The sequence below is a fragment of the Pan paniscus genome, chromosome 3 (genome assembly GCF_029289425.2).
Source record: "Pan paniscus chromosome 3, NHGRI_mPanPan1-v2.0_pri, whole genome shotgun sequence".
NCBI classification, from domain to species: Eukaryota; Metazoa; Chordata; class Mammalia; order Primates; family Hominidae; genus Pan; species Pan paniscus.
The window spans coordinates 116,321,926-116,342,203 of NC_073252.2; the positions used below are offsets into that span (position 1 = coordinate 116,321,926).

At 34.8% G+C, this 20,278-nt stretch overlaps 1 protein-coding gene across 6 annotated transcripts in view; it reads right to left on the minus strand.

Moving 5' to 3' along the window:
• The window catches only part of PRSS12 (serine protease 12), a 74,749-nt gene that overhangs the window by 5,466 nt on the left and 49,005 nt on the right, over positions 1–20,278 (minus strand). For 3 of the 6 annotated variants that reach the window (XM_034959062.3, XM_003830071.6, XM_034959063.3), the window contains exons 9-11: positions 13,263–13,468; positions 10,301–10,379; positions 9,462–9,584 (exon numbers count right to left, since the gene is read on the minus strand). In XM_034959062.3, coding sequence (XP_034814953.1) covers positions 9,462–9,584; positions 10,301–10,379; positions 13,263–13,468 — 408 coding nt within the window. Of the gene's footprint in view, positions 1–2,479; positions 3,286–4,224; positions 4,275–8,651; positions 8,973–9,461; positions 9,585–10,300; positions 10,380–13,262; positions 13,469–20,278 lie in introns of those variants that run through there. The other 3 variants (XM_034959064.3, XM_034959066.3, XM_034959065.3) reach the window with 3 other exon arrangements.

The window sequence follows — 20,278 nt, forward strand, 5'->3', positions numbered from 1 at the left end:
TACATCCTTGAAAGTACTGCTGAAATGTTGCATTTATCTTTTTAATAGAATTTGAGAAATTATCTAGAGCTGTAGTGCCCAATATGGTAGCCACTAGCTAACTGTGGTTACTGCAGCACTTGGAATATGGTTAGTCTGAATTGAGATGTGCTGAAAGTACAAAATACACAGAATTTTGAATACTTAGTATGAAAAAAAAACTAAAATATTGTCCCTATAGATAATAAGAATATTAAATATCTCAACTTTTCTATTAGTTACATTTTGCAATGATAATATTTTAGATACACTATGTTAAATATATTATTTAAAGTACTTTGACCTGTTTGGGTTTTTATCTTTTTTTTTTTCTTTTTTTGAGACAGGATTTCACTCTGTTTTAAGTCTTATTGCAACAGTATTTTCCATTCTGTAAGAAACAGCTGTGACGCTTGGCTAATCTTTGCAGCTAAACTGGCTGTATAAATCTATTCCGCATTATCTATAAAAATTGAGTCTTCAACCAGTAAGCAAAGAAACAGGACATTACTAGCACAGGCAATTTATTTTTAAAATAATATCAATGTTAAAGCCCTGGGCAATCTTGCCTTAATGTGTCATTTCATGCCAAGACTATTGCAGTAGTCGCCTGAATGGACTTGCCGCTTCAAGTTTTAAATTTTTCAACCCATCCCTCATGCTGCCGCCAGAGTGATGTTTCTGCCTGATAATATAACTCCTTCTGAGTACCCTTCAAGGGATCCCCAATCTATGTGAAATTCAAATTCCTTAAATGATACACAAATCCATCTAAGAACTGGTCCTTGTTCCCCTCTCTGATACCAACCTGGCCCCTGTGCTCCTGTCATTTACACCGTTTGAAGAGTTGTCTTACAAACCCACGTCATTATCCAAACTATGTGCAATGTTGTTTCTCTCATCCCCTCTATCCTAATATGGCAAAACCTGATTTTGTCCTGATCAAGTCAAAGATCTCCTAGGAGGCTCCTCCTAATCCTCTGCTCTCCTGAAAGCTAGCCAATCCTTTTGAACACTCTCAATGCATATGTAACAGTTTCTAGGACTTAATTAAAGGCTTTTCAAGGGCAAGGACCATGTCATGATCACTATTGTATCCTTAGCACCCAGCAAAGTGCTTGGCACAGAGAAAGCACTTAATAAATGTATAATGAATGAGTTATTTTGAAAGACATTCATGTCCACATACATACACTCTCATCCCTAACTTACTGAAATTAAAAAGAGATCTTATCAATTACCATATTATAACAAAACTATCAAAAAAAGTTTCTATTTCCTATAAAAACCCCATGAAAATCCATCGGGTTCAGATCCACAGTCAGACTTGGGAACCACTGAACCAAAGACTCAAAAGTGTGGGCATAACTCCTGCCTGTACATGCCCAGAACTTCACTGGATGAAGTAAGCATCCTAACAGATTACTAATAGAAACCAAAATGCAAAAAGCATACATGTTCCATACATACACTGTGTTCTTGGATCAAGTAGATTTTGGCAGGTAAACCCCAGAATTTGTATGCTCACCAATCAGCAGTTAATATTAAACTGAGAATAAAAATATTTACCTAACAAAAAGGCGAACAGTACCATTCTTGTCAAAATGAAGTTGTTAGTTCATATGTATATATGGAATACACACACACACACACATTTTTTTTTTCTTTTTTGAGACAAGGGTTCACTCTGTTGCCCAGGCTGGAGCGCAGTGGTGCGATCACGGCTTACTGCGAGCCTTGATCTCCTAGGCTCAAGCCATCCTCCTGCCTTAGCCACTCAAGCAGCCGGGACCACAAGTGCATGCCACCATGCTCACTAATTTTCAAAAATTATTTTTTGTAGAGATAGGGTCTCACTATGTTGCCTTGGTTGGCCTCAAACTCCTGGGCTCAAGCGATCCGCCTTGCCTTGGCCTCCTGAAATGCTGAGATTATAGGTACTGCACCCAGCCAGTACCTATACTTTTAAAGTTGTCCTAATTTAGGGAAATGTACCAGCTAAACCTAAGCATGGAGTCTCACACTCCTTTAACTCCAATTATTCTTAGAATATATTTTGTGCTTAGAATTTGAAGAGCATCTGACACAAGATTGGAATAGTTTTCCAACCAAATTTTTGTCTTCTAGTGTCACCTCTCCTAGTGGGTATGATTATATGCTTTAGGGATAACACTTTGGCTGAAGTACTCAATATGTGTGTGGACTTCAGAAGTATCTATTATGGTTCTAGGCTTCTCAAGACAACATATAAAGCAATCCTCCTTTGCAATGTATTTTAAGGTCTTTCTAGTTGAACTTTTGTTATTTTGATAGACTTTATTTTATCCAAAAATGCTTCTAAAACAAACATTTCAGGTTTTGGCTGACACATCATTCAGTTGTTTGCTTTGCTGAAATGCCTTCAACTCCCCCTCAAATAAAAATTGGATGAAATTCCCAGACAAGTTTGAGCAAGAGAGGATCTGAGACACAGTAGTTTATTAAAATCCAATGTCCAAGTTTCTCTGAGACTCTGAGGCTAAACAACAACAACAACAACAAATTACTAGAATTAAAAGTAGAATTAATTCAGGTTGCAGGGTCATATTCTTTGTGTTTCTTCTCTACATGGATTCGTCTCTACAGGAAAACAATATTTTACATCAGGCCATGCACATCTGCTACTACTAAAATCTGTTTTTCCTCTCTCTGGATGAAACTCAAAAAGTAGTTGACTGAAGTTGTTTATGTAAATGGTTCCAATTGCTTACAGAGAAGTAAACCTCAGTAGAATCTTGCGTTAGCCCTTACACATACACAAATACTATGTGTACTACAGAAATAGTTTTAGCATGATTGGTGATATGTGTATTACCAAAGGCTATGTTCCTAAGAGCTCTGCTCTACCATATACTATGTCATGATGAAACATATATTAGGCATCTGACACACTATGTTCTTAAAAAGTAAGTCCCATTACCTCTGTGGCCATCTCTCTAATTAGAAATATCTAGTCATTTCTAACAATTTCCAGCTACTATTGCATTTCTAGGGCAAAAAGTCAATGAGATAAAGTCAGGTAAAGTTATATTCTTGAACAAGTCCACTTTGGAGTAAAATTACAGAAATAAGAAAGCCCTTGTTTCAGGTACATTTATTCCTGCAAAATCACGTTTGTTATCAGAATAAGCAATTAAAAGAAATTAATATTCAGGAACTTTTGTCTCAGTTATATTGCTGCACCACAATAGACACGCAAGGCAATTTCATGGTACTTGTAGTTACAATCTAGAATAGAAAGCAAAAATTAGCAATTTATATTATGTAAGATTCACAAGCCAGTTACAAAAGAACTTAATTTAACAAAGTTTCCAATTCAAATTGCCAACAGGCTACTGCATTCCATGTGTATTGCATTAACATTAAGAAAAATGTGAAAAATGAGATAGCCTTTAAATAGTGATTTACCAACTACTTCAGGTGCGCTTGTTACATTGGCATGGAAATGTGTGAAAGCTATGAGGGAATAAGAGTTGAGTTACGAAAACTTTGCCAGCCTTCACATAAAGCACCCTTAAAGAGACTACTCCACATGAAATGAGTGTAACTGAGGCTAGCGGCATTATGGCATTAATATGGCAGAGTGGAATTATGGCATTTTGATCTCATCCTCATCAGGCCATCATTCCTAGATTATTCTGATACAAAGATTATATAAAAGAGTGACTATGCTATGAAGGCAAACAAATAAACATAAAAAGTTCTAATCCTGTATAATTAAATAACACAAATGGTAATAATGATCTATGCCTTATTGTCCAGAAATGGCTGGTCAAGAACATTGGCCTACATCGCTGCAAGAATTAGGTACCAAGGAAGCTCTGATGAACAAGAAATCTTTAGGTATACAGAAGCCCAGTAGTTGATAAAGCAGTGGAAATGTCAAAAGGGGGTGAGGGGAAGCTAATTTCAAAATATGAAATCCCGTTCCCCTACCTATAGGCCTTATATTAAACTAAGGTATCTTTCACCTGGCATCTAAAAGGACAGGAACCTCTCAGAGCCCTACTACATTGCTTCTAGATTACAGTCTCTATTTTGCAAATCTGTGTTTCTGATGATGAAAGGAGGATTTGTTTTAAGCAAAAGTCCCTAAATCTAGGAAAACAAAATTTGGAGCTTGTTCTAATCACTAGTAACTAGCTGTATGCCTTTTAATAAACTTACATCAATAAAAATGTGAGCTGTAGCCTCCTTAGGCGCTTCAAACAGGAAGTCTATGAAATCCGGCAAAGGTAAAAGCCAAGTCAGAAGGATATATAACACATTTGCAAAGCAGTTTTTTCCCTACTCACATTAAAAGAATCTTGTATTATAGCCAAAGCATATCAAAATGCTGCATATCATAATCTGCTCCTCTGCTCTTTAATCAACTATTTTTATCTTAAACTGTGCAAATAATGAGAAGAAATTCCAAATGACATATGGAAGGAATTATCTGTTGATCTCAGTTTGAAAATATCATCATCCTCTAAAAAGCCCAACATTCTTAAATATATTCACTATCTGGCAACTGAGCCACCACTTTCATCATGTAACAATCATTCAGAGTATCTACTATGTGCCAAGTCATACAGTAGACACTTGGTGTATAAACACAAATGAGAAATGAGACGATTACTGACTTTAAGCAATAATCAGGACAGAGCAGGCCAAAGGAGAAATAATGACATGTAAACAAATAAATCCAAAAATAACAACAACAAAAAAAGAGCCCATCCAGGGAACCCAAAAGTTAAAGTGTTTAACCTCAAGTGCAACTTTTGAGCAATCTTCCTACTTTAATACTTTAAGCCTTGAACTCCTATGACTGTAACTTTTGGCTGAAATTTGAAAGACAAGAAATCTTGAATAACAGGAAGATAACAGATTATTTTGCTTAAATTCAAAGCCCCAAAATAGGCTTCTTCAAGTTCTTTGCAGTTTTATACCTTATTCTTCTCCATTAGTAAGTGAAATAAAATAATCCTCAGTTCCCTACTTTCACTAATACAGTCTTCAATTCTTGCCTTTAAACTCCAACATAAAAATAACCAATATTTGTTTTGAATTTTAGAGTTTATAAAATACTTTGACATACTTTGCAGATCATTTGTTTCTCACTGTGGAACATTATTATCTTCATTTTACAGATGTAAAATGACGTAACCTGAGACTCCAAGAGGTTAAATAATTTCTGCAAAGTTAAACAATTAACAATTGGAAGAGCTAGAATTGTAACCCTGGTCTTGGTGGCCAGATCCAAGTCTCCTTCTGTTGTATTGTACCAGGCTCTACTGATTTCTAACAGCCTCTCTACCTTCACTCCCTCCTTTCCTTTTCACCTATTTCTATTATTACAATAATCTTATAACTGGTCTCCCTCCAGTATAAAAGTATAAAATTAGGTCCCTTCCTCACAGTCCCTCCAGTTCCTACTTAAATCATTTGGTAACACAGACCAATTTGCCAGAAAAAGGCATGTAAGTACAAACATATACAAAGATTTTTTTAATATAATGTCAAGCCCATTCACAGACGCCCCCTAGATTAATAACTTTGCCTTACCCCCTCAGATATATGCCATATATCTCCAAATGACTCATCTCCTGAAACTCTTCCTTGATCATCTTTCAAGGCTCAAAACTTTAGTGGTTTCCCACTACCTAGTAAATGAAAGAGGAATCCATAACCCTGGCATCCCAGGCCATTCTCGTCTCTCTAAGTTCACTAACAAATCCCAGATCCTGTATTCTAGGTAATAATTGCCATCCCTCAAACATAGCTTTTGCTTTCTCACCACAGTACTCTAAACACTACATCTTATCTACCACCAGCCTCTACCTTCACATGAACCTAAGCTCTCTCTGCTTAAACAGACTCCTTAACAGAACTCACTTTTCCTCCCACATATAGCCCATTCCATCTTTGAACTGTCCTCGTGTCAAAGAAATAAAAAATAAACAACAGAAAACTCTTTTTTGTGTTAAAGCAAAAATTATCTTATCTCCCTTTAACATTTGTGGTATCTGAAGCAAAAGGCAACAAATCTAATCCAGTCCCACACAATCTTTCCTTTCTGCTTGCCCTTCTTAGAGCACCATGTCCTTTTCTCATTGTGTGGCACACAGAACTGAGCACAGTTCTCTGTTTGATGGACACAGTGCTTTTCTCCCTGACAGTTGCTTGAGCACAGAAAGACAGAATAGCAAGGTTCTTCACTGCTTTGTCTGGACACCGTTCGTCAATGCTACCCAAGACTGAATTAATTTCATGGGCAACCATATTGTATTGCTGAGTCTTACTAAAGTTGCAGGACGCTAAAACCAGTGAGTTTTTCACTTGTGCTGTATTTCAGCCAAATTTCCTGGAACTAAAGGCAGCATTTTATTTCATCCTTATTCCATATTGCTTGTTAGAATCAGCCTATCAAGATATTTTGCCAGGTGAGGGGAGGGAACTTGGAGGACCAGTCAATAAGTGCAGCAAACCATGATGACACGCGTATACCTATGTAACAAACCTGCACGTTCTGCACATGTATCCTAGTTTTTTTTTTAGAAGAAATTTTTAAAAACTGATCTTCCCATATATGAAAAAAAAAGATATTTTGCCATCATGATCCTACCTTCCAACATATTACTTGTCCCTCCCCTTCATCTGGCACCCAAAAATATAATCAATTTACCATCAGTGTCCTTTATCAGTTTAGCAATTAATATGTTGAACACGACAAAGATAAGCATCTGTCAATTCCACTTATTCTTCCCCATCATCATTCTTCAACTATGTCTCCTCTAAGCAAGTGGGTCTTAACCTAAGCAACTCCTGGGTCTCATCTCCAAAGATTCAGCAGATTTAGAGCAGGGGCTCAGGAACCTGGACTATTAACAAGCTAAATGAATCTAACATTTTGGTAAAAATATCTCACTTTAAAAATGGTGCCCTAAACTTTTTCTGGTCATATCAGCAAAGTCAACATCTCCTTCCTCTCAGCTCCTATAACTACATAGTAAACTCTGTAACAGCAAGGATTCTATCTGACTTGTTCTCCACTATATCTCTAGTACATAGCAGGTGCCTGAGAACATTAAGGGCTCAATAATTACTTGTTAAGTGAATGAATTAATATGATCTTTATTGTTCATGCCACTCAGGTAACACAGGAATGTGTTAAACCCACTAGTAAACAGGTGGACTCTGAAGCTCAATTATATCCCCAAATAGCCACTGTTATGTAAAATACAGGTTTGGTCAGGCTGGGAAGCAAGGCGGGCAGATCACTTGAGGTCAGGAGTACAAGACCAGCCTGGCCAACATGGTGAAACCCCGTCTCTATTAAAAATACAAAAATTAGCCAGGCATGGTGACGCACACCTGTAATCCCAGCTACTCAAGAGGCTGACGCAGGAGAATCCTTAAACCTGGCAGGGCAGAGGCTGCAGTAAGCCAAGATCGTGCCACTACACTCCAGCTAGGGCAACAAAGTGAGACTCCGTCTCAAAAAATAATAATAATATTAATAAATAAATAAATAAAATACATATTATCTGCAGCACCTTGAATGTGGAAGATGACTGCACAAATATTTACTGAAGTACAAAAATGGAAGAAAACAGAGATCCTAGGAACAAGGATATATGAGAATTTGGCATATGACAGCATAATCAGTGGGTAAAGACTAGAATATTTAATAAAAAATGCTGCAAAAACTATCCACAAAGAAAAGTAAAAGATTAGGTCCTTTCTTCATACCATATACTATAAACAAAAATAAACTGGAAAAATTAAACTTCTAAATATTAAAAGCAAAACTATAAAGGTAATTTTTAGGAAAACAAATAAGAGAATATCTTCACCAAATGAGGCAAAGATTTTTTAAATAAGAAATACAAAGCTTTTGTAAAACTTTTAAGAAAATGATGACACTTTTAAATATATGAAGACAGTTTTGTAAGAAAAAGGCCATAAACAAGTAAAAGGACAAGGTCCAGACTAGGAAAAAGTACTTGTAACACCTAACAACAAAGACTTAGCACACAGAACATATCCAAAAATTTAAAAAATCAATTACAAATAGACAAATAGCCCAATACAAAAACAGGCAAAGTATATGAACAAAGAATTCATGAAAGAGGAAGACATTGGTCAGGGAAATACAATTAAAAAGAAACCCCAAAACTTTGTGATTGGCAAAAAACTTAAAATTTTGATAGTATCAAGTTTAGGTGGAGTGGTGAGGAAACAGGAACTTACACATTGCTGGGTTATAAACTGATACAATTTCTTCAAAGGATAAATTGGCAAGGCTTGAAAAATTCAAGGGAATCCATATTCCAGGACCCAGAAAAATGTCCCCATGCGCACACACCCAGTGAGACTTGTACCTGGTTGTTTATTGCAACATTGTTTTCTATCAATGAAAGAATGGAAAGCAGCTAACTATGCAGCAACAGGGGAATAAATAAACTGGTTCAGTCTTTCAATAGCAGTTAAAATTCATAGAGCAGTTAAAGTGAATGAACAAATCTGCATGGATGGATCACAAGTACATAATGAGGCAAAGGTATGTACCGTATGATATCACATAAGAAAAAACAGAAAAATTTCTGCTTGCAAAAATGTTTCAACAATGTGGTACACATTTTTTTAAAACTTCATTGTGACAATGTTCAAAACACAAAATTAAAATAGTATAATGAAACTCTGTACTCAACACATTGCTTTAATAATTATCAATATTTTGACAAGCATTGGTATACATATTTAAATACCAAAATTAATGCTGAGGAAAGGGCCATTAACCAAGGCCCACAAAAAAGCACTAAACAAGAGAAAGTAGAGCCGGTTCTACTGCAGGATCTGCCACCATGAGCTCCGTGACTCTGGTGACTCTGCGTGACCTCTCCTCTGAACTGGGAAGACTTCAGAAAGGACTGATAAAATGTTTGGGACAAGAAGAAATAATCAGGACTAAACTATAGGAAACCAAGAATGAAACATACGCAACCTTTCTCAAAGGTACAAGACACCAAGACTCAAAGAATCAAAAACACTACAACTGCATTCCCTAGTCCTTATCATTATAACTAAATAATCTGAGGTCTATTCTACCTCCACAAAGACATAATTTCAGCCTCAGATACGTTCTTGGGGGGAGCACTGACATTGCTGCCTCCTCTCCAAAAACCCCTCTTCTTCTATTCTCCCTAAATCCAGAGTTTGTTTTAACACCAGGGTAGCAAGTGGCCTTCTAAGGGCTCTCTTTGCTCCTTTTGTCACTCCCTCATTCCACAGGGCTGCTGGCACAAGCAGCGAAAGCTCATAGCCTGGCTCTGACACCTTGAGTGCTGTAGAGCATGAGGGGATTGGAAGAACTGATGAATAGAAGCTACACTGGGTTGTTTGGGAAGGTGGACACATACCTCTTAAAACAGTGTGCTGCTGTGAGGACCCAGCAGCTACTCAGGAGCGTAGCCCCGCAGAGGAGCCTGCCATCTCCATGGGATGACTTCAGCCGGAGGGAAACCTGCCAAGGCCAACCACCCCTAAGAAGAAAATGAGCTACACATCAACGTCAGTAAAAGGCAAAAAAGCAAAGGAAAGCACTGGTTAAAGCAATGGCTTTAATAACTTTAATGCCTTGCAGGTGGGGGAAAAGGAAAGCAAAAGGGACTCCAGGATACATCCCTTCCTACTTTGAGAAGGAGACCCCACAACTCTGAGCAGGCCCAGCATCAGCAACTCTGAAGATTTGCTTATAGGCATTTGTATAGATCCCACCTATCTGACACTCTTAGAAACAAGTTGTCTTCTTTATATTTCATGATTTAAAGTGTAATTTCTCTCCTCACTCTACCTCGCCTATGCAGTCTGAAGAAGTATTTAATAAAGTTTTCCATGAGCAAATTCTACAAACAAAAAACTTAGATTAAACTGAGTCAAGTCTGAAACAAATACATTCTAAATTAGATGAATCTTTGTAGTTATACACACTTCCAGGTCTCCTGTTAGATTATTTTGTTTCTGCCATATAACTTTTCAGCAACACATCTAATCTCTTAAATCAGGCTGGCATAAGAACATGGTGTATACCAAGTAAACATAGGTCAAAGGACAGTGAAATTATCAGTGAAATCTGAATTTAGTTTAGAAAATAAAATGAGTACAAGTCCCTTATATAACAGAACATCCCCAGTTTGTAACACTCTATGTATATAAATAATTCTGTAATATAAAAAATCTCTTTTCGAGGAACATTTACCTTAAAGAATTTTTCCCACCAATGATCCGCTTCTGCCGACGGTGCAGTAATCTCAAGCCACAAACAGATGAGAGGGACTCTGAAGCAGAAATAGGTCATTAATTAAATTATCACATTGCTGACGGAGGGGTAAGACGATAAGTGACATACTCCACTGATGCTTCCTCCTCTATGTCAAAATGCCTTTTCTCTGCAAATTAAAATTTTTCTTGTAACAAAAATAGTTTTCTCATTTGACTAAATGACAATAATTTGCAAGTAGACAAGAAACATTATGAGGTTTCCCATTCTTCACCTCTGAGGGGTTCATGGGCTGCTGACTGGTTTGACTCTGTCCAGTACTTTATCCTGGTAGGTACCTATATCTCCTGCTGCTGCTATTTGGTGTAATGTATGGAACAAAATGTATGGAACATTAAACAAAATAAGAGAACTGCAAAGGCAGTAATGGCCTAAATTACTTACTTTCCACATACAACACTGTTCTAAGTCACATAAAAAAATGTAACTCAGAAGAGCAAAGCACATTCCCAGGCTAGAATTCTGATCTGAATTTACATTTACTTAGCATGTCAACATACGGAAAGGGTTTGCTAAGCCAATTGAAGTGGTAAACTATGGTTGAGGGTATACAGGCAAACCTCCCAAGGTAACAGACTTCTGTCAAGAACATACAAAAAAGAAGAATTAAATTAAAAATATATAAAAAGGTGGTATATGAAAGAAAGGCAAATGCAACAGGTATGACTAATTTTTAAAATATTTGAGAAAACAGGAGAATTTATATAGAGGTACTTTGTTTCTTTGGTTAAATATATGTGTATAAAGTATAGATATGTACTGTTTTTCTATCTAAGAGGAGGAGGGTGGGAACTGTGCCAAGTACAGGAAGACCTAATCAACACTAATGGTCTCCCATAATAACCAGGTAGAAGGGAGCCCAACAGGGAATCAGCAATAGTTATTTCTTGATGGAGAAAGACGTTCAACAATGTGTACCAAGATGATTAATTTGCGAAATGATCTCAGAGGTATGCTTTCAAACTTTAACCTTCATTTCTTACAATATGAGTCCTCTAGATGACACTGCAAATTGTAAGATATTAGAGAAAACATAAGTTTCCAATAATGCTCCAAGTTGGGTCAATGTATATGATGCCAAGAAAAGGAATGATGTAATGTTTAAAACAAGCAAAATTTTAAGTTTACATCATTCTGGGGCAAAGAACCAGCCTGCAAGAAAGTAAACTCTATTTAAAGTCATACACTATTATTTAAAATTTTTTAAAAGAAAAATGAAGTTCATTTATAAAAGAAACCCATCAGATGACCAATAACCAATGGCTTCAGTTTGAATCACCTTATAGATGTCACCAGGTCCTGAGTATCAACATAAAATCAACTGGTTAATATGCCAGATTCTGTAATCTAGCTGGGCTAAGATGAAATCTTTTTACTTGAAGTATGGTAGCATTGCCATAACCATGGAAAGATATCAAAAAGAATATTGCTATAATTCTAGGAAGGCATTAAAAACAAACATATAAATAATGTTTTTTATGTTTTTCAACTGCTTACGGAATTTCACATAATTCAAAGAATCAGTTATATCCCATTTGTAATGGTAATTTAAATTATTAAAGGGAATTTAGTAAATTAAGTTATAATCAGTATTCAGGGGAAAGAGCTGGCCAAATCATTCACATATATACATATATCTATACACACATTCATATATAAAAATATGTATATATATTTAATATATATGAATAGAAAATAAAGTGAAAAGGATTGTAAGTGTTCTTTTCACAATCAGAAGCCCCTCAGACAGCAAAGAATCATATTAACGACATCCAATTCATTTATTGCATTGTCTTTGGCAGTTATTAAAAGGTGTTAGAAAAAGAGAATCCTCAAAATACAGGTGCACCTGATTTTAACAAAATCCAGTGTATCAGAACTATAAACTTTCAATCCAGATAAAGAGGCAACTGTTCTTTTCATAAAATGTACCACAAATTTCTCCAAAATAGCTCATTCTCTCAGTCATTTAAAGAATGTTTCATAAAAATTAAATAGGCCAGGTGTGGTGGCTCACGCCTGTAGTCCCAGCACTTCAGGAGGTTGAGGTGGGCGGATCACCTGAGGTCAGGAGTTCTAGACCAGCCTAGACAACACGTGAAACCCCCGTCTCTACTAAAAATACAAAAATTAGCTGGGCGTGGTGGCAGGCGCCTGTAATCCCAGCTACTCGGGAGGCTGAGGCAGGAGAATTGCTTGAACCCAGGAGGTGGAGGTTGCAGTGAGTCAAGATCGTGCCACTGCACTCTAGCCTGGGTGACAGAGCAAGACTCCATCTCAACAAAAAAAAAAAAAAAAAAAAAAAAAAATTAAATGTATGCAGAGCTTTCAAGAACTCTATTCATTTAAAGTATGAAACATTACTGTATCATACAAAAGGATTACTTATCATTTTCCTTAAATTTTTAAATTTCAGAGAATAAAATCTACAAAACATCATTTTCTTTTTGAAATTCATTTTTAAATATCCTTGTTTAAAATATTAGTAAGACTTTAGAAATGCCTTTAATTCATTTCTATATTTTCATTTCTTTCCTTTTTATGAAGTCATTATCAATTCTGAATCTTCAAAGATAGCAACAAGCATGAGAGCTTTATTACATCTAAAAAAGGAAACAGAGAAATGGCTAAGAAAGTGAAAAGAGGATGATCCCAGAGATTACAAGGCCCCGTAAATCCATTCCTACCCCTGAACCTTGTTCTGCCTGTCAGCCCCACCTAGGCAAGTTTGCCAAGAACTACCGGATCTAAGTAATAGCACAAGACATGGATCTGTATACGTTCTTGTTGTACTAGATTTCTGTTATCAAAGTACTGCTTATAGTAATGGAATGGGAATTAGTATTCCTTGACTTGTTGAGGGCTCCAGAAGGTGACTTACCTTTATTACTGTTACCTGAGGCCTTCTTGCCAAAATAATCACAAATAACTCCTGCATCTTCACTGTGGCGGCAGTTGTGTCTTCCAATATCTTGCTTGATACAGTCAGCCAAGGACCTCTCATTTCCTGTGCACTTCACATTATCCACATGGATGGGTCCTTTTCCTTCTCCAAAATAAGCCATGGTTCTTGCTCTGGCAGGACCCCTGAAGACAGAACATTCTTAATCATGTGAAGAATCAGTCAGTCATATATCTGAATAAATCACAACATGTATTCAATTTTATTCCTTAATTTTTACATATTAAAATTAGCATCTGCATGTGCTAAAAACCATTTGTTTCATGACTGTTAAAAAAATTAAATAAAAAAGGTAATAACTATACCTTCCCTGTTGCCATACTCCACAGCTACTTTATTACATCACTTGCCTCTAATTTAGCTTTTTCTAAGAAACTTACATTTAATGGCACATCAAAAAATCATGATAGTCTTTAACTCTCGTTTAAGCAGGAAAAAATCACCTCTAAATTTTTTACCCTCTTAAAGAGTACAATACTCTCTTAATATTGGCATAATATTGCAAAGAAAACAATGAGATTAAATAATAACCTACAGAGGTAAGAACTAATTTTTTTGCCTCCTTTAGAAGAAAAATGTACAATTTTTTTAGGCCGGGCACGTTGGCTCATGCCTAGAATCCCAACACTTTGGGAGGCCAAGGCGGGCGGATCACCTGAGGTCAGGAGTTCAAGACCAGCCTAGCTAACATGGTGAAACCGTTTCTACTAAAAATACAAAAATTTAGCTGGGCATGGTGGCACATGCTTGTAATCCCAGCTACTTGGGAGGCTGAGGCAGGAGAATCACTTGACCCGAAGAGGCGGAAGCTGCAGTGAGCCGAGATCGTGCCATTGCACTCCAGCTTGGGCAACAAGAGCAAAACTCTGTCTCAAAAATAATAAAATAAATAAAATAAATAAAATAAAATAAAATAAATAAAATAAATAAAATAAAATAAAATAAAATAAAATAAAATAAATAAAATAAAATAAAATAAAATAAATTAGCTGGGCATGTAGTCCCAGCTACTCTGGAGGCTGAGGCAGGAGAATGGCTTGAACCCAGGAGGCAGAGATTGCAGTGAGCTGAGATCACGCCGTTGTGTTCCAGCCTGGGTGACAAGGCGAGACTCCATCTCAAAAAAAAAAGTACAATTTTTTATATTTATTTACTTTTTTTTTTAAGACACAGTCTCACTTTGTCACCCAGGCTGGAGTGCAATGGCGTGATCTCGGCTCACTGCAGCCTTGAACTCTTGGTCTCGGGAGACCCTCTCACCTCATCCCCCCAAGTAGCTGGGACTACAGGCGCATGCCACCATGCCTGGCTAATTTGTTTGTATTTGTAGTAGAAACGGGGTTTCACCATGTTGCCTAGGCTAATCTCCAACTCCTGACCTCAAGCGATCCACCCACCTTAGCCTCTCAAAGTGCTAGGATTACAGGAGTGAGTTACCGCACCTGGCCTAAAAGTACAATTTTTAACAGAGACAGAGAAAAATAGGAATCATGACTAAATGGCAGATTTACTTTTAGTTTATTAATTTTTTGTTTTAATAACACATTTTAAAGTATGCAAATACAAAAATATTTAAATGAAATAAATATTTCAAACTAACGCCATATTTAGAACTCAATTTCTGATAAATTAATGAAATAGTTATCAAAGGCAAAAGCTTTCAAGCAAATTAATGAAATAGTTATCAGAAGCAAAAGCTTTCCAGATGAATTATTGGAAAACTATCCTTGAAATCTCAAGTTAGGGAAAAACTTAATAAAGTGGACATAGAGGGTATAAACTATAAATTTTAAAATTGATAAACTTAAAAATTAAATTAAGAATGTAGCTTTCCTAAAAACTACTCTAAGGAAAGTGGAAAGATAAATTTAAAAGTTGATATTTCTAGAAATATATTTGTTGGTGAATATACTTTCTAGTAGAGAAGAATGGCATACAATAGACAAAGAAATCATTTAAAAAATAAGTAATCTGTTTTTAACAAAACTGTAGGTGATTCTCCTGCGGATAGTTCTCCATCAAACTTTGGCAAAGAAAACTAAGTTATTTCTCCATTGTTGCACATGTGTTTTAAAATTATTAGACTTCTTACAATTATATATATATCCTTATACATAAATCTTTGTGGGCAGCTTAGATTTCTTCCTAGAAGTTTTATTCTACTTTTTTCTGTTTTTTAATCAATTAATTAATTATATTATTTATTGCATTTTTTAAATTTTATGTATTTATTGTATATCACGGTTCTTGTCTGTCTGAAATTTATTTCTGTCTTACTATTAGTGTTAGTAAGAAATCTAGCTTTATTTTTGTCCTTAAAGTAGTTGTCCCAATAACCTGCTGATTTGAAAGTCTTTCTTATTTATCATGCTATATGTGCACAAGCCATTTCTTGGTCTTTATAGTTCAGTAATTCACAACCTTGGCTACCCATCAGAATTGCCTTTGAAAACACTTAAAGTATAGCACAACCTGAACCTCATCTCACATGAATTAAAGTAGAATGGGTAGTGTTTTTTCAAGTTCCAAAATGATTTCAATCTACAACCAAGGTTGAAAGCCACTGCTGCAGTGTCACTGACCTCTTTGACTATTCCTGTGCCAGTACCACATGGACTGGATTTCAGATGAATTTGGAAGTCAAATCCCCCTCCCCACCCCATATGCACACCAAGACAAATGAAAGATTTTTACTAGCATAGTATTTAATGTATAAATTTATTTCTATTTTGTCTTCACATTCAGGATTGCGGTACATCTCTTCATTGATAAGGTCTTCTAGCTTTAGTAAAGACTTAGGTTTTTCACATAGGTCTCAATTCTTACAAAGTGTATTCCTAGTTTTTGTTTTGTTGTTAGTTTTTGTAACTTCTACAAATCTGTTTTTCTTTTTATTTTCTACTTATCCCACAGGCAGACGATTGCCTTTTAAGTATTTATGTTTTATCTTGTTACATTAATAAACACTAGTTCTAGTCTCTTTCCAGTTGATTCTCTTGGGTTTTCTAGGTGAACAATCATATTATTCATATAAATATTCTGACCCTTCCTTTTCAATACTGATACCTCAATTCTTAAGGCTTTAGTGCAAACTCCAGACAATGCTATCATTGCAGTAATGGCAGGCACTCTTTTGTTCCTATTTGATGCTTATGTGTGATATAAAATTAAAGCAGTTTAATTTTGTTCTCAGCTTCCTAAGAAGGAATGTTGATTTTATCATATAACTTTTCAACATTATTAAGATATCTAATCATTTATTAAAATTATTGTATATTTATGGGTGACACACTGAATTACATTAATTGAATGTCTCAGTTTGAATCACTCTTACATTCCTACAACAGACTCCACTTACTGGTGGTATATTGCTCTTTTAACACATTGTTGAATTAAATTTGCTAATATTTTGTTAGCAAAATAACTTTGTATGTAGATTCATTAGATTGAGGTATAGTTTTCTTTTTTGTGTGTTTACTTACCTAGTCTTGAAATCACATTAAATTAGCTTCATAAAATAAATGGAAAGATTTCCATAAGTTTCTTTGCTCTGCAACAATTCATGTAATTCAGAAACTGTTTCTTAAGGACTGGTGAAAAGTCCAGCAAAACAAATCAGTCATTTCTTTCATAGCCATTAATCTAATTGGGTTTTCTATCTCCTGTATCAATTTTGATAATTACATTTTTATTGAAAATGTAGTTTCTCAGATATCCATTTCATCTAGATTTTCAAGTGTATTTGCTAAAAGTAGTTCGTATTATTAATCTTTTTTTTTTTTTTTTTTTTTTGAGATGGAGTCTCACTTTGTTGCCCAGGCTGGAGTGCAATGGCACAATCTCAGCTTACTGCAACCTCTCCCTTCTTGGTTCAAGCGATTCTCCTGCCTCAGCCTCCCGAGCGGCTGGGATTAGAGGCATAAGCCACCACAGCTGGCTAATTTTTGTATTTTTAGTAGAGATGGGGTTTCACCATGTTGGCCAGGCTGGTCTTGAACTCCTGGCCTCGAGAGATCTGCCCGCCGCGGCCTCCCAAAGTGCTGGGATTACAGGCGTGAGCCACCGTGCCCAGCTGTATTGTTAATCTACTAGAGTTTTTGTTTAACCTTCTATATATCTGTGCTTAAATTTCTTTTCTGTTCTCTATGTTTACTTGTATTGTCTCTCCTTTTTCTTAGGCAAAATTGCATAAGATTGTTGAGATTGTTGTTTATTAACCTTCTTTAAAAATAAAAATAATTGCTGATAATGTATAGGTATAATGTAAAGAAATTTGAAATTCAAATCGGCATAATTTGACGACAATAAAAAATTAATAGAATTTGGAAACAAAAATTCCAGATGATTCCCAGAAGTTTCAGAGGTGAGAATGGGTGGAGGTAGAAAGTAAACAACAGTATGTTAAATGTCTTTATCTTTTTCAGGAAGGGGAAGTTACAGATAATAATTTTTGAAATTATTAAGAAAGTATGTTTCAGTATGTTTGCTAAAAATTTAAAGACAACTTCCAGAAAAACAATAAAAATGTTGAATTTCTACACCACTGAGAAAAAATGAAAATTGAAAATTGAATTAATCATGAAAATCAAAAAACAGATGATTACACAAAAAACAGAAAATAAAGCATGATAAATAACATAAAACTAGATGGCAGGTAGAAGTAGACATACAGAAAGTAAAATTTAACTCATTTAAAGAAACCAAAAGGATCATTTCTTAGCAACTAATCAACTTACACAAACTAAAAAAAAGCACCATTTTAGATATATCAATAAGTAGAAATTAGAGAACATTTTAACAAATAACAGCACATGATTAAATTCTCATTGATATAGTGAAATCTAATACATTTTCTTTTGACTACTCTTTCTTTAAACAATTAAGGACTCTGCCATCCATAGAAAAAAGGGAAAGGCTTCTCACTGGTTTACTGAATCTAGTAATTCATAGCTGAAAATTTCAATGACACAACAGTTTCTGATAATTAGTCTTTAAACTGGATGTCAAGTGCTCCTGGTAGATAATAACTTTCCAAGGGATACACAGGCTCTAAGTGAATCAATTTTTATATCCTCAAATTTCACATATATTATTTCTTAAAAATAATCTTGCTGCTATAAAGATCAAACTTCTCTTTCAAAATTTCTCTTCTCTCACTTCACAAAAAGCATATCTTGCACTCACTCCAAATCCTACCGCAGCGCATTCCTCCAAAGTTTGAAAGCCTCTAAAGGGGACAAAAGAAAAATTCAAAATATATGATAGCAATGAAGCTTCCTTAATCCAAGCAACACAAACCCAACCCATTGGTCTAATTAAGAAATGAGAGCTTTGGTAAACTTTTATTTTCTATGTTTAATAATTATTTAATAATTTTATTAAATATTTTGCTGTTTATTATCAGTTGTATACTAGAAATTATAAATTCCAGAGACACCTGAAACTTGTTAGCATAATTTCTCTCTCTCCATGTACGTGTGTGTGTGTATCTGTATATATGCATACATGTGTATATGTATGTGTGTATGTGTGCATATATGTGTGTGTATATATACATATACACACATATTTTTAAGGCATAATAACATTGAGATTCCGTGGGGGAAGAAAATTTAAAATACAACTTCAAGGAGAAAAAAAAGCTGCAAAATTTCTGGTCAAAGAAGTATTTTTTGTTCATGTATTTTTTAAAATGGATAGCACAATCAAATTACTATATTTATATTTCACTGGATATAATTAAGAGTGGTGTAACTGTTTTATATTCAAATGTCATACAAATATACCAGAAATTAAGTCCTTTGCAGCTATTTAAATGTAAAATAGATATCAGATATACTTAATTTTAGATCTCTATTAAAGCAGTGAGAATATACAATTTTTAAAATTTTTTTAAGGATTAATACGCTAACAAACATGTTCAAAAACAATGCTATATTGGAACATATGCTACTGGATCCACATAAAGTGTAAATATAATGGAATTTTCGTCATGACTACTTAGTCTATCTCAATGAATTTAACTGATCTCAACACATTCTCTATCAACAATCTACAAACAATATGCTCATATGCTAGACTTTGTCAGACATTATGTAATGCATCAATAAATAATGCCTTTTACTTTCTGTTCACTTTAAGCATATCTGTATTAGTTACCATTCACATTTCCTTTTTTATTATCTCATTTCTGTCTTTCCCATTATGAAAAGGCTTTCTAATACCATTTTGATTTTCAGTATTTCCAAGGACTAATCCTCATGCATCATAGAACTGGCTGGAGGACAGATCTCTGAAATTCCTATTTATGAGGCTCAAATCTTATAACAGCTTCAAAGTTTCCTGGATTGATTTCTACAAATAAGTCCTTTATTAAAGATTTTTTGTGATTCAAAATAGACATGATGAAAAAAAGATCCTCGGCACTAGTCACATACCTGTTTATAATTTCATATATATATATATATATATATATATATATATATATATACTGAAAATATACATATATGTTCTTATATGAAATCCAATTTCCCTTCAGTGGGAAATTATAAAAATATTCAAGTATATTTAATCAAATAGCTAAACAATTCTCATTTAAATACTATTTGATGGCAAATTGCAGATTATGTTATCCAATTTGTTATAGTAACATTAAATTACTGAATTACTTGTAAGACTATTTAAAATGCAATTATAAAGTCTTTTGATGCTTTTCTTGATTGATAAGTATTACAGAAATATTGAAAGCTGCAACCAACTTTGTTCACTTAATCTAGTGTGTTTCTCATCTAAAATCACTTCTTTTTTAGCTTTAATTAGGTATAATCGATATAAAAAATCTTCTTCAGTTTGGACATATGCATGTATCTGTGATACCATTACCACAACCAAGGTGCTAAATATATCCATCATCTCCAAAAATTTCCTTGTGTTCT